General features: G+C 55.9%; 2 protein-coding genes across 2 annotated transcripts in view; both read left to right on the top strand.

Annotated features, from left to right (window-relative positions):
• Window positions 1–571: 571 nt before the first annotated feature.
• On the top strand, window positions 572–6,456 carry VOLCADRAFT_91322 (uncharacterized protein; the record flags this gene model as incomplete). Its single annotated transcript, XM_002950738.1, has 6 exons — window positions 572–713; window positions 2,237–2,369; window positions 2,641–2,748; window positions 3,280–3,417; window positions 5,601–5,700; window positions 6,070–6,456. 6 exons carry the CDS (start codon window positions 572–574, stop codon window positions 6,454–6,456), a joined length of 1,008 nt encoding a protein of 335 aa, XP_002950784.1.
• Window positions 6,457–7,792: 1,336 nt separating this feature from the next.
• Window positions 7,793–12,858, top strand: part of VOLCADRAFT_104885 (uncharacterized protein) — a gene marked incomplete at both ends in the record, with an annotated part of 8,551 nt that continues 3,485 nt past the window's right edge. The window contains 8 exons of the mRNA XM_002950739.1: window positions 7,793–8,199; window positions 8,984–9,044; window positions 9,262–9,481; window positions 9,711–9,742; window positions 9,920–10,043; window positions 10,666–10,845; window positions 11,486–11,608; window positions 12,722–12,760. Of these exons, the coding sequence (XP_002950785.1) occupies window positions 7,793–8,199; window positions 8,984–9,044; window positions 9,262–9,481; window positions 9,711–9,742; window positions 9,920–10,043; window positions 10,666–10,845; window positions 11,486–11,608; window positions 12,722–12,760 (1,186 nt within the window). The remainder of the gene's footprint in view (window positions 8,200–8,983; window positions 9,045–9,261; window positions 9,482–9,710; window positions 9,743–9,919; window positions 10,044–10,665; window positions 10,846–11,485; window positions 11,609–12,721; window positions 12,761–12,858) is intronic.

Genomic DNA, 12,858 nt, shown 5'->3' on the forward strand with positions numbered 1-12,858 from the left:
TTGATGGGTCGAGGTGTGTCCTGACCCATTCGGGCCAGGTCGACCTGGGGAGGGAGGCCACTCGAGTATGCACCACTAGGTCCCAGACCCGCACTAGGTCGCCCACCGTTTGCAGTTTCCTGCATGTAGCGATCCCCACGAAGTGCGCCTCCAGGCCCGGGCGGCGGTTCAAACTGTCTGGGTCTGCCTCGCCGGTATTGGGGAGCAACGGGTTACCCCACAACGCGGTTGCCCAGCACCACGGTCCGGGGGACAAGGGGCTGGTCTCGATATCCCGGAGCGGTGGTAGGTGTCCCAGGGCGCCCACAATCCGGCTGATATCCGTGGGTAGGTCGCTTCCGCCGAGCCGGGGCCCGGCTTGGCTGGCGGTCGTCAGGGCCCACGGTTGGAAGGCGGGGTGGGTGAGCAGCATATAGGCGGAGAGCGTCCGGACCCAGGGATGGAGACCACCATCTGCCCTCCCGTGTCCCCCGGTACCACCTGTGGTTCCTGCAGCTCCACCTGTCCCTGGCCCACATGACGCGTTAGATAGCCCGAGGGCCGCTATGATGAAGCGCACAGCCCATACCGCATGCCGAGCCTGGATGTGTTGCTGGAGGGGCAGCAGGCCAAAGCCTCCAGCCGACGGGTGGCCGGTCAAGAGATCCTTAGGCACCCCTGTCAAACGGCGGCCGGGGTCTTCTGGGCCCTGCTGCCGGTCGACGAGGCGGGCCGTTAGGCGTTCTATTTCGTCCAGCGTACGGTTGGNGGGCGGCCCACCATGCTCCATGTGCCAGGTGACTGTCTGCATTCCGTACACCGATGCCGCTGTGGCTCGACCGAATGCTGATAGCGGGAAGCGGAGGAGCCGCTGCAGTCGCCGTTTGGCTTCCCCGAGTCTCTTCATCCAGTCGGGCTGTGGCGGGGATGGCTGGTTGTCAATTGGCAGGTTCAGGGCGGTGGCGGTGGTCACCACCTTGAGACCTCCTATTGACTCCTGCTGAGGGGCAGCTGATTGGGGTCCGGCCTGGGTTGCAGGTTGCGCCTGCTGTTGGTTTAATTGGCCAATCCACAGCAGCTCCACTTTGTCGAGATTTAGGCGTTGGCCAGACGCCCGGGCAAAGGTGTCCATGGCCTGGAGGAACGATGGTACTGAGTCTTCACCCTGCAGCGCCACTTCCGTGTCATCCGCATATTGGCACGCGGTGACTGGTTGTGAGTCGGCTGGCTGTAATTTGATCCCCACGTCTTGGCTCCGGAGCCAGCATTGTAGGGCCTGAGCAACGAAGAGGTAGAGCAAGGGTGCGAGGGGGCACCCTTGCCGTACCCCTGCTTCCATGTTCACCAGCTTCGATTTGTAGCCATTCACCATCGCTCTGGCTCGCGTTTCGCTCAGCAGCAGCCGTACCCAGGCGCAGAGCTGTGGCCCTGCACCCATGGTCTCCATTGCTGCCAGGAGGAACCCACGATCCACCGTGTCATAGGCCTTGGCGAAGTCCAGGAATGCCAGGAGCCCCCGGCGGTTCTGCTTGCGAAGGAGGTGTGACAGGTGACGCAGGAATAGCACACTAGTTCCAATGAGGCGCCTAGGTAGGAAGGCTGATTGCTCGGGGGTTATGACTTGGCCAAGGGCAGGGCCTAGGCCTAGTATGTATGTATGTATGTATGATGTGTGAAACAGGGGGGGTGTATCTTCACCCGTGGCAGCTACCCGGCGAAACCCTGCCTTCCCCGGTATTTGGGGGCACCCTCATCTAGTCACCCCCTAGTCAACTTCTCAGTGGATCGCTCAGGTTCCGCACCCACCACCAGCATCCAACGGAATCTGCCGGGTCGACAGCGGCCCAACTCCATTCCTGGTCGGCTCGCGAGTCAACTTTATCCCAGGTCACCACCGTCCATCGACTAGAGGCACTTTACCTTCCACCATCGGAAGGATTTTCGACCCTGACAGGTCCCGATCCCGGGTTGTATGTATGTATGTATGTATGTATGTATGTATGTATGTATGTATGTATGTATGTATGTATGTATGTATGTATGTATGTATGTATGTATGTATGTATGTATGTATGTATGTATGTATGTATGTATGTGTGTATGTATGTGTGTATAGAGGGAGCAAGGTGGAAGAGTCGGGAAGGGGAGGGAGGTCTTCGGTCGGTTCGCGACTCCGTGATGATGCCGTCATCACCGCTTCCCCTCCGTCCCCCTCTTTCCCTCCTTCCCCCTCTTTCCCTCCTTCCCTCCTTCCCAGGCGGTCTGGGTCGCTGGTCCGAGGCGGTGGACTACTACGGGCGAGCTGCACAGCTGGCTCCCAACTTCTCATTCGCAGCGGCTAATCGAGCTGTGGCGCTGTTTGAAATCGGCCGGACTGAGGAAGCGATACGGTAGGCAGGCAGGCATCAGGCATTAGGCATCAGGCAGAGAGACGTACGAGGTGTGGCAGCCAACGGGTGGTGGTGGTCCGCCTGAAGTAAATACCCTCATATCATTATATTCTACCGACAATATGTTTTTTTTTGTTGGCGGTTTGGTGGTGTTGATGACGGTGGTTTGGTGCTGGTGTTGCTGGTGCTGGTGCAAACTGCCAAGAATGTCCCTATCAACCTTCCCAACTGTCAACTCCCAACTGCCAAACCGTCGCCTTTCAACTGACAGTGAATTCCGCGCCCTGTTGCGGCGCTATCCGGACTTCAACGACATGCGAGCCGCGCTGGCGGGGGCGCTGTGGTCCATTGGCAAGGAGGGCGAGGCGGAGAGCCAGTGGTAGGGGGGTGCTTTGTGTGCGCGTGGGAGAGGGGAGTGTCGGGTAGGGGGAGGGGGGGGAGAGAGGGGCGGGGCCGTGTGTTGTGGGGGGGAAACGGGGGGGGAGGGGAAAGACGGTAGCTGGGAAGGCGGATAGGAAGTCCATACACAACCACGATTACCACCATACGCTTTGTTTCCTTCTTGCGATGTTGCCGTACCGTACCATTACCCTTTTTGCTGGTGTCGCTTGGCTGGTGTGTGGTGTGTGTGGTGTCATCACATGCCCTGCCAGCCCCCTTCTGTGCAGCTGGATGGTGCGCTCGCGATGAAGTGGAGTGATGGGTCACTTTAGGAAGACATAAAGATGATGATGAAGAAGAAGACGAAGAAGAAGATGTGAAGAAGATGTGAAGAAGAAGGAAAGGAAGTTAGATTAGAAAACACCGACGAAGAGAAAATCGTCAGGTCTCTATACTATACTTTACTTCGTCCGGAGCCGTATTTTGCCTCCCGTTGTGTCGTACTGTGCCGTACTGCCGTACTGTGTAGGGCCCGTATGGACGATCCTCGTTATCGGGACTTTTCCTGGCTTCGTCGAAACCGTCGCTGGCCACCTCGCCTGGCGGATTCCCTCCAGGCCTTTTTGGAGCTCAAGTCCGTCCCGGCGGGACCCGGGGTGGCGGGAGTGTGAGGAGTGCGCTGAGGACGGGGCGGTGCTGCAGGGATGGGAAGTAGGCGGGCCGGGGGGTGGGGGTAGGGAAAGAGGAAATGCAATAATATATACATGATGTATTTTGACTTAGGTTTGCATTAAAGCTGGGAGGCCAGTGATTGCCAATGGTACTGCACGGTACGGCACTGCTGCCGTACCTGCATTTGTTCAAGAGGTTGTGTTGCGCGTTGTGTCATTGACGTTTGGTGGTGGTTTGGTTTGGTAGGATGAGCAGCCCCCGGGGGTTGGGTGGGTGGGACATGGCATGGGCGATACCTGGAGGTAGGGGAGGAAGGGAAAAGACGGGAACCCCTTTTTTTCTTTCTGTGGGGAGAGGAGGATGCGGAGGAGGAGGAAGCTGTGAAGGGCTAAAAGAAATGCTTTGGGGTTGTTGGAGCCTGAAAGCCGCGGGTGTCGTATGTTGCAAGGAACTTGCAGGAAAACCTGAGGAGAGGAGAGGAGAGAAAGCGGTACTTGAACACAGGGACAAACCTGTTGGCAGGTGTTTTAGCATAGCGTTCCGTTTGATGAACCCACCCACTGACGGGCCTTTTCCATAGGCGGCTTGGTGCTTAACGAAGGCATGTAATTTGAGCCACGAATGCTTTTAGCTTTCTGGCAAGATATGTCATCATCAACAGAAAAGCCTATTTAAGCAGCCCCTCGCACAAATGTGTCTGGTCGTACTTCGCGAATAAAGTGTTCGTACATCGTCCCAAAAAAGCCAGGAGCGAATTTTGCCGCGCAGATGCGCGCGTGCGATTCACAAAATGCGCCTGTACAAGTGTATATAAATTTTCTTGGCGGATGAGGACCACGTGCGGCAGCGCGTTGCGCAAGTGGGCATGTTGGCCATAGCCGCACGCGGCATGCATGCTGGACTATTGCCTGGATGCTTTGCAGTAACTGAAATGAAAGCACCGAATGCCAACGTCCTAGCTTGCAACTCTGGGCTCGTGAAACTGCCGCGGAAGATGAAGCGCTGGCGAAGAGGCAGTTGTATGCAGCACCTTGTTCAGAGTAAAGTCAACTTACAAAGTTGCGCAAAGTATAACATACATAAACTTAATTAAACATAAGAACAGATAAGACGTTTAGAGCCTTGTCGGTGACATGGACGCCGCCGTTGGCTTGGAACAGCTATTTGCTGTGCATAGGGACGTGCCCGCGTTAGCCGTGTTGCAACAGCTCAGGATGGATTTCAGCCAGCAACAGCCTCAAGAGCTGCTGCACAACCACCGGGAATGTCTTCAGTTGGGCACGTGTAGTTTTGGTCGGCGGGGTCGAGCAACGTACGCAATGCGCACAGAAACCAAGGTGCAGCGTTCTGTAACATCGCCAACATATCCGGTACGCGGTGGCAGGCTTGCCGAGCACGAAATGAAGGGGGGGTCGCATCTCACCATTCAACTAAGCATGCATGTGCTCGGTTGAATGCTCGGTAGCGTGCGAGTTTACCCCTATCAGGATGGTTGTTTGCATATCCCTCCAAGCGAGAGGGCTTGCACCTATGCTGATGTTCGTTCCAAGAAGTGAACTGAGGACTGATGCTACGGTGAAAGATTTGCACGTAAATTCGCCCGTGCGCCAAACGCCCTGTAACTCGCGTACGCTAATCTCACATTCCAATATGCCACTGCACTTTCCTCTCCAGCCTGGCCACATTCTCTTCCTCGCAAACGTACTTGGGCACCTTACAATCCAACACCATACGTGCTTTGGAATCGCGGGCAGCTGCTTCACAAGGACCCCCCTATTTTTAAGTTGCTGCCTTGTTCCTGGACGAGCCGTACGAATGCCTAAGACATTCTGTTTGGATACGATCCACATTAGGTACTTTTTTTGTAAATCGTCTGCATGGATACGTGAACGGATGCTGTTTCAGGCACAACAAAGTTTCTGCTTGAAAGCAGTCGCTAGTCGTTAGTCGTCAACCACCTGAGCGAATTGATACCACGAAACATTTAATGTTCATCAGAACTTTTATGCTCTTACCAATTTATTTTATTAGAAAAAACTAAGACCAGCAGGGATCTTGAGGTTTAGCCGCCTCGACGATGCGGCGAGCGGCAACTCCGCAAGCAGGGTGCGTAAATGTTCAATCATAACTAATATGGATGAATGTACCATACAACGTGGACCACTTTGAATGCTTCAGATCTGCCTGGCTGACTTCCGAGAACGCAGTCGCGCTTCTGAGCACGGGCCTTCCATCTAAACTTGGACAGGAGCTCGCCCGCGGAGTTGACCCCAATCAGGTGCGGAATGTCTCGCCTATATCTCACAGCCACAGCTGGTACCTGGTGAAAAAGTACGTGAGTCTGCGCTGCTCTTCAAACGTTCACTGTGGCAACCATGTGACTGGACCATCATCGCAACAAACACCGTGACACCCAGAGACAAAGTGTCTGCAACCCATGGCCTCAACTTGTAGGACTCCCTGAGTAAGACGTTTGGGTTGAACCGTCGCTTTGGCATCTGGCAACTGTCTTGTTGATCATCACACCACGCTCCTGCCCCACACGCCTCCCTATCCCCACACACCACGTGCCCTTCCCCCCACCCTTCCTCCCTTTACCTTTATTCGCTCCCCGTCCTTCCATCCCTTCCTCCCTCTCTCCCTCCAGGCGCTCGAAATCCCAACGCTTGAGGCCCTTAACCAGCCCCGCGCCGCGCTACGCATCGAATGGCGCGGGGTGCCGGAGGAGGAGCGAGCAGCGTTCCGAAGACTGCACCAGGAGCTCCTGCCGGCGCCGAGGACCGCCAACCACGCAGCTTGCGCCGCGGCATTAGAAGCGAATTGGGGCTGGGACGAGAGCTGGGACGACGTTTTGCCGGAGCCTGAGACCGCCGCCGCCGGCAGCGGTGGCGGCAGCGGTGGCGGCAGCGGTGTGGCAGCGTCAGCGGCGCTGGCTGATGCCCGGTGGCCCCTGCTGCTTTTGGCATGTCTCCTGTGCCATAGCCCCTTGCAGCTGGAGCGGTTGCTGAAGGCGGGAGCTGGTCAGTACCTGTGACTCATGTGACCCATATGGCCCATGTGAACCATGTGATCGTGTGACCCATTGATCATCATATGACGCCACATGACTCATGTGACCCATGTGGGTCAGCGAAGTGGACAGCCATGGGGCCATGGGGCTGGGTGGCGCATTGGCGCCCCTAGGGTCGGCGTGGTGGCGTACCTTCATCTGTGATAAAAAGATGTAAAGTAGCTTCAGGCGCAGCTCACTCGAGCAGCCGTCTGTCTGTCTGTCTGTCCGGGGGCATTCGGGACAGAAGGGGCCTTTTACTTGCCACATGGCACTCTTAGCTGTGCAGCGCAGTGCAGTGGGTGGCGTGCGTTATGCACCATGCCTTCCCGCCGCCCATGTGAGTGATTTTGCACGTGATTTCCCCCCTTCCCCCCTCTCCGGAATGGACGAGCCAACAAGTTGGGTTTTGAGTTTCAGGCTCCTCCGCTTGAAAGTAGTGTGCCGATGTGGCTCTATCCCCGAACTATATCCCCGGCCTATCTGGTGTTCTGTCTGTCTGTCTTTCAGCCTTTATTTCGCCGTTCCCCCACTTACAACCCTTCTCCTCCCCCCTTTCCCCTGCCCCCCTCCCTTTTCCCCCCCTTAAAACACACGAACACACACGAAACACACACATATAAAGACCCCAACAGGGTTCACAGGCGCTCCGGAACCACGGCCCTTATGTGCCTGGTGCAGAATGAGCAGCTGGGGCCAGCGGCCAAGAAAGAGGCAATTCAGGTTAGGGGGAGGGGAGCAGGGGGGCGCCAAGGGGAACAAGGAGAGGAGCGCAGGGAGCTAGCGACCCGCGCATGCATCACATCGCGCGACCTGACCTGACCTGACCGGGAAGGGGGGGGCCTGCAGGAAACCTAGGGCGCCCTTACCTACTTGCTGAGCGGCTGAGCGGCTGGGGGGCGGGAAGGGGGGGGGCAAGAAGCTCCGTTGTGCGCACCTTTTGGATGTTGTCATTGTCGTTGTTGTCGTTGTTGTTTGTTGTTGATGGTGTGTTACACGGTGTGGGCGGCTCTCGTCCCGAGAAAGGACCGAGAGCGCCGTCGGGGAGCCCCCTGATATGGGGCCGAAACACAGCGCAGGAAGGGGGGGGGCCGCGCGTGGCTCTACGTCCGTCTGTTCCTCTCCGCACGCGCCTCACTCACTCACTCACTCATGCCATCCGGGACCCTCTCCCAGCCCCTGGCTGGGAGACAACACGGCGTCGTCGTCGTTTTTGTCGTTTTTGTCGTTGTTTTTGTTGTATTGGTTGATATGGGAAGAGACTCCTCCACACGGGGCACCTGGGTTTGATGGCTGCGTGTTCCCGCTCATGTATGTATGTATGCCCCTTCCCATTGCCGGATCGCACGGTATTGCGCAGTTGCTGGCCAAGTACGGCTTCAAGCGCTGGGGTGCCGTACGGCGAGATGCTTGCGTGGATGCCGTAATTATGGCGCTCCTGAACATTGTTACCGAGCAGCAGGTGGCGCGTCGCGCCATGGCCAACCACCGCCGCCAACCGCCTTCAGCATCGCCGTCCTTGGCAACAGCGGTGGCGGCGGCCGCGGGATTGAAAGCCGGCGGCGGCAACCGCTTTAGCCAGGTCAGCAACGGCGCCGCCGCCAGTACGACAGGCGGTGGTGGCGGCGGCGGCGGCCTTTCCAATAGCCCGGCGGCGGCGGCGGCTGTCCTCGACAAGTGCCAAAAAAAGGTCCAAGAGGGCTTTGAGCTTCTAGAAGAGCTGCTACGGTACGGCATTCGTACGGCGCATGTACGGCATGCTATAAAACCTGTACGGCACGTATCGTCATTATGACACACACTTTATTTCTTAGCCTTGTAGCTGCGGTAGGTACTTCCTGTCAAGCACGATTACGTAATGAGGGTTCGGAAGGTCACCAATTTGGTCATTAAAAAAGTAATTAACAGTAATTAATAAGAAATAATAATAAGAACTAGGGGGCCGGCTTTTCAAAACCGAAAAGGGGCTCGGCCCCGGTGCAGCCACTTGCTCCCTGTTTGACTCGCAGGACAGTCCGTACGGCAAACCACCTTTGGCAGGTGGATGTAGCATATGTAGATATAGCTTCTACATTCAATCTTTTGCGGAGCGAGATATGTAACTTTATGTCAAACTCGGAGCCATGGAAAGCTATCTTTGTCGCGCTCCGATTTATCTGGAATGACTCCTTTGGCATTTCGATATAGAATGGATATAGCATTCAAACGCTATTTTTTGCGGGGCGAGATATGTAAGCCACTGACTGACTGACTGACAGCAGTGAACCCGGGGGGCTCGGCCCCCCGAATGGCGCTTCGCGCCCGGGGCCTCGCCCAAAACAATAATTAAATAATTATGTTTAATTAAATTTATTATTATTATTGTTGTTGTTTTGGACAACTGCTTTCCCCATATTTTTATTATCATGATCGTGCACGAGAGCCCCTTCGCGTCCATAAGCGCCCTCGGTGCCATCAGACCACAACCCCCACCCCCCATCCCCCACCCCCACCCTCACCCCCACCCCTGCAGCTGCTTTTCACAACATCACAACATAGTCTTTAGCTGTTTTCTGAGATTTACGCTTGGGATTGTACGGCACCACCTACGTGGGCCTTACAATGGGCATGTCTAATTACCTGTTTCGTACCTTCCTCCCTAGTAACATCCCGTCCCATGCGGTTGGATAAGAGCAGTCATCGTCGCCAACTCAAAACCCGGTTTTACCCCTCGGCCCCCCTTTACCCCCCCCGGGCTTTCTTTCCCCCCCCTCCAAAACACACACACACACGTGTGCGCGCTCCCTGTAGTCGCCGCTGTTGGGCTCCGGCCCGCGGCAGTCCGCCGTACATCTCCGCCGGCCTGATGAGTCAGCTGGCGTTCGCCCTGCGGCTCTTGGATGCTACAGCCAGTCGGGTTTTGGAGCTGCTAACCGGGACGTACGGCGGAAGTACGGGACTGGGCCGCTGTACAATGTCCTTGCATGTTCTTGTGCGGCAGGTCTGAGAAGTGTGTTTTTGGCTGGCCGGGGTGGGTTGGGGGGTTGTAATTGTTGTTGTTTTTGGTGGTGGTGCCGGTGGTGGTGCCGGTGGGGGGAAAACCTGGGGCCTTTGGGTTTTGCAATGTTTAGCATTGCTTGCCCGCCCGGGAAGGCGCGCAAAATCGTCCCAGGTTCTGGAGGGGGGGGGGTTTTTGTTTTTCCCCCCGTTTCCCCCCCCCCCCGTTTCCCCCCTTCCCGCTTTTGACGTTGGCTTTCCAGGTGCTTTGGATACGGCGGTTCGGCTTTTACATGTGAATGAATGAATTCCCCCTCTTTTCCCTCTTTCTCCCCCCCCCGCCATACCCACCTTCTATCTCCCCCCCCCCTCCCCGCCTTCTATCTCCCCCCCCCCCGCCATACCCACCTTCTATCTCCCCCACCGCCCTCCCCGCCTTCTATCTCCCCCCCGCCCGGCCCCGGCCCCCCAGATGTGCTCCTTCAATCGTTTGAAAGTGGAGGACTCTTGCGGGCCGATGAACACCATGAGCATTGCCGTACTGATGAAGCGACTGCTGGCATCTGGAGTGCGGCTGGAAGAACCCTTCGTGACAGGTGTGCGGGGGTATGTGCGTCTGAATGTATGTATGTGCGTATCTGGAAATGTTGTTTAGGAAAATGGCAAGGATGATGTGTGTTCATCGATCTCTAGGCCAGTACGACAGGGGTAAGGCAGGTACGACATGCTTCTTTGTGAAACATGACAGGGTGGCAAACCCTCCAAATCCGCTTTCCCCGCTCTTTTTCCCCAACCCCCCCATCCCCCTCAATTCGGGCCCGATTGCTGTAGCGTTTTGATGTTTGGATGCCTTGACAATGGCAGCTTGATGTTGGGTTTTCAAATTGTCAGTGAGTGTCTTTCCCCCGCGTCTTCTCCTTCGCCTGACTACTTCCCCAGCCATTACTAGTTGGTAAATTTTCCTTACAACATTTCCGGATGCAGTATTTGTCTATTCCTGGAATATCTTTCTATCTATGGTATCAGCACCACTCGTATCTGTGGTTCGTCTTTACCCCTCCCCCCCTCTGGCCCTCCTACCACCCCCCGCTGACAGATTTGAGCCCCGAAATCTAAATCCTTGAAAACCCTGCATGCCACTAAAGCAGGAAGAATTTGCTTTTCGTGGTTGTCGTCGTACAATACATCAATTGTCGTACGTGCCGAACTGTCCTTCAGATTTGAGGTTCCTCAACTTCCTGGATCCTGTTTTGATGTTGGATCCGGAGCTGCTGGTGGCGGCGCTGGAGGCGGGCACACCTACGGGGTATGTGCCGTCGTACACCGGCGGTCCTATGAGTTCCCCTCCCTGGCGTACGGCAGTGGCGGAGATGGTGGCGGAGGCGCATCCGCCGAAGAGTAAGTGTGTGTGTCTGTGTGTGCGTATGTTTTTGTGTGTCTTTTTCACAGTACACACTTGTACGTATGTATGTATGTATGTATGTACGTGTGTAGGGGCTGTGGGGGGGATTAAAGAGGGGTTGTGGCTGGGGATTTAAGAGGGGGAGAGGGTTGGGTGGAGAAAAGCGCGCCGCGTCCCGCCTGTGTGCTTTGATAATCTGAGCCGGACTGTGTGCGTGTATGTGTGTATGTATGTATTGGCTTGTGTGTGCGGGTACGTGGGTTGGGTTATGTGGGGCCTTGTTATACTATACTATATTATACTAATACTATAATATTGTATAATATGCTATATATGTACTATATTATACAATTTTGATATAATATAGTATATTGTAATGTGACATAATTCTATTTCATTAGCGGGCCAATACCGCCACAGCGTGTATGTCCTTCTGTCGTACATCTCCTCCCGTCGCTGACAACCCTGCGTTTGCAGCGTGGGGGCGGGAGGCGTTACATCTGGGTGCTGCCTGTATGTATGTCTGTCTGTATGTATGTACGTCTATAAGACGGGAATATCCCGGCGACAGAAGAGTTTCATGTACGTGTACGTGTGTATGTATGTGTGTATGTGTACGGCTGTGTTTTACTGCAGTGTTGGAGCTGTTTCTTCAATACAAGGCTGACCCCCGCGCTCCGGTGTTGGGCTGCATAAGGCCCCTCACACTAGCCCTCATGTCGGGGAACGGGGACGCCTATCAGCTACTGAAGAGGGCAGGTACGAGCGTACGGCAGGGATGTGGGGAATGAGGGTGGGCCCTATGTGTAATGTTGTGTATCTGTATGTATGTTGTTACAGGGTGGTATAGCTTCACCAGCGGCCCCTTTTCCCTTGGAGGCTGTTCCCTGCTCTTCGTTCCTGGTCAGCTCGCAAGTTGATATTATCAGGTCCTACATCGTCCATATGATGGGGGGCCACCTCCCATTTCAACACCTCTCAAACACCCGAGAAGTCGGCAGGCGGATTTGAACCCGGGAACAGAAGCCAGGCCTTAACCTCTGCCAGCCGCCTGCCAGAGTGTATATCTGTTGCATATCGATCCGGTGTGCATGTGTGTGTAAAGGGGTTTGCAGTGGGTGATCCCTCCACCTTATACACACACGCACACACATACACACACACGCACATACACACACATACACATACACACACAACCAATACACACCTACCCGCCATGTGCCGCTCCGAGCCACCCCCAGGTGCTCCGGACTCCGACAGCCCTTCCACAGACCTCGATACTGTCGTACGACTGAGTGACATACATCATCGGTTCGTACAGCTGGTTCGCAGCCCCCTCCGTACAGCTACCCAGCCCGTGCTGTGGCCGCATCTGCCCTGGCTGTCGCAAATGAGGCCATCCGAGGTACCTGGGGGGGGAGGCGGGGGGGAGAGGGGAGGGGGAGGGGGAGGGTTCGTCTCCCCCCGTACACACATACACACACTATATATATGTATATGTTTGTATATACGAAGTTACTACAGGTCAGTATCTTTCTTGTTGTCCTACAGTATTGGTCGTACGCTACCGGGGAGTCCAACCCGCTTAGGGTGTTTATCTCTTCTCGTCAATCGTCTGGGCTTCGTCGTATCCCCCTCCCCCCCTCCACACACACACACATACACACACATCACCCGGCCACACGCCCCACACGCCGCAATTCACATATCCGTCAAAGCCACGTCAAGCCTGGTCAAGATTGCCAATCAGTGAATCCCGTCGCCCTCGTCTCGCCGTGGCCCTCTTTCCTTCCCTCCGACCTATAACCCCCCCTCCCCTCCCACCTACTCCCCCCCCGCCCCTCTCACCTACCCCCCCCCCCCCGCCCCCAGCTGCTCAATCTGGTTCCTCTGCTGTCCAGCCCCAACCCGGTCAACCCGCTGACGCTGCTGGCCCTCCTCCGCTGCGCCAACTCCCGGACCCTGAGGACCCGGCTGGCGGCGGAACACCACCACCAACAACAACAATA

Source organism: Volvox carteri (genome assembly GCF_000143455.1).
Source record: "Volvox carteri f. nagariensis unplaced genomic scaffold VOLCAscaffold_20, whole genome shotgun sequence".
Classification (NCBI taxonomy): domain Eukaryota; kingdom Viridiplantae; phylum Chlorophyta; class Chlorophyceae; order Chlamydomonadales; family Volvocaceae; genus Volvox; species Volvox carteri.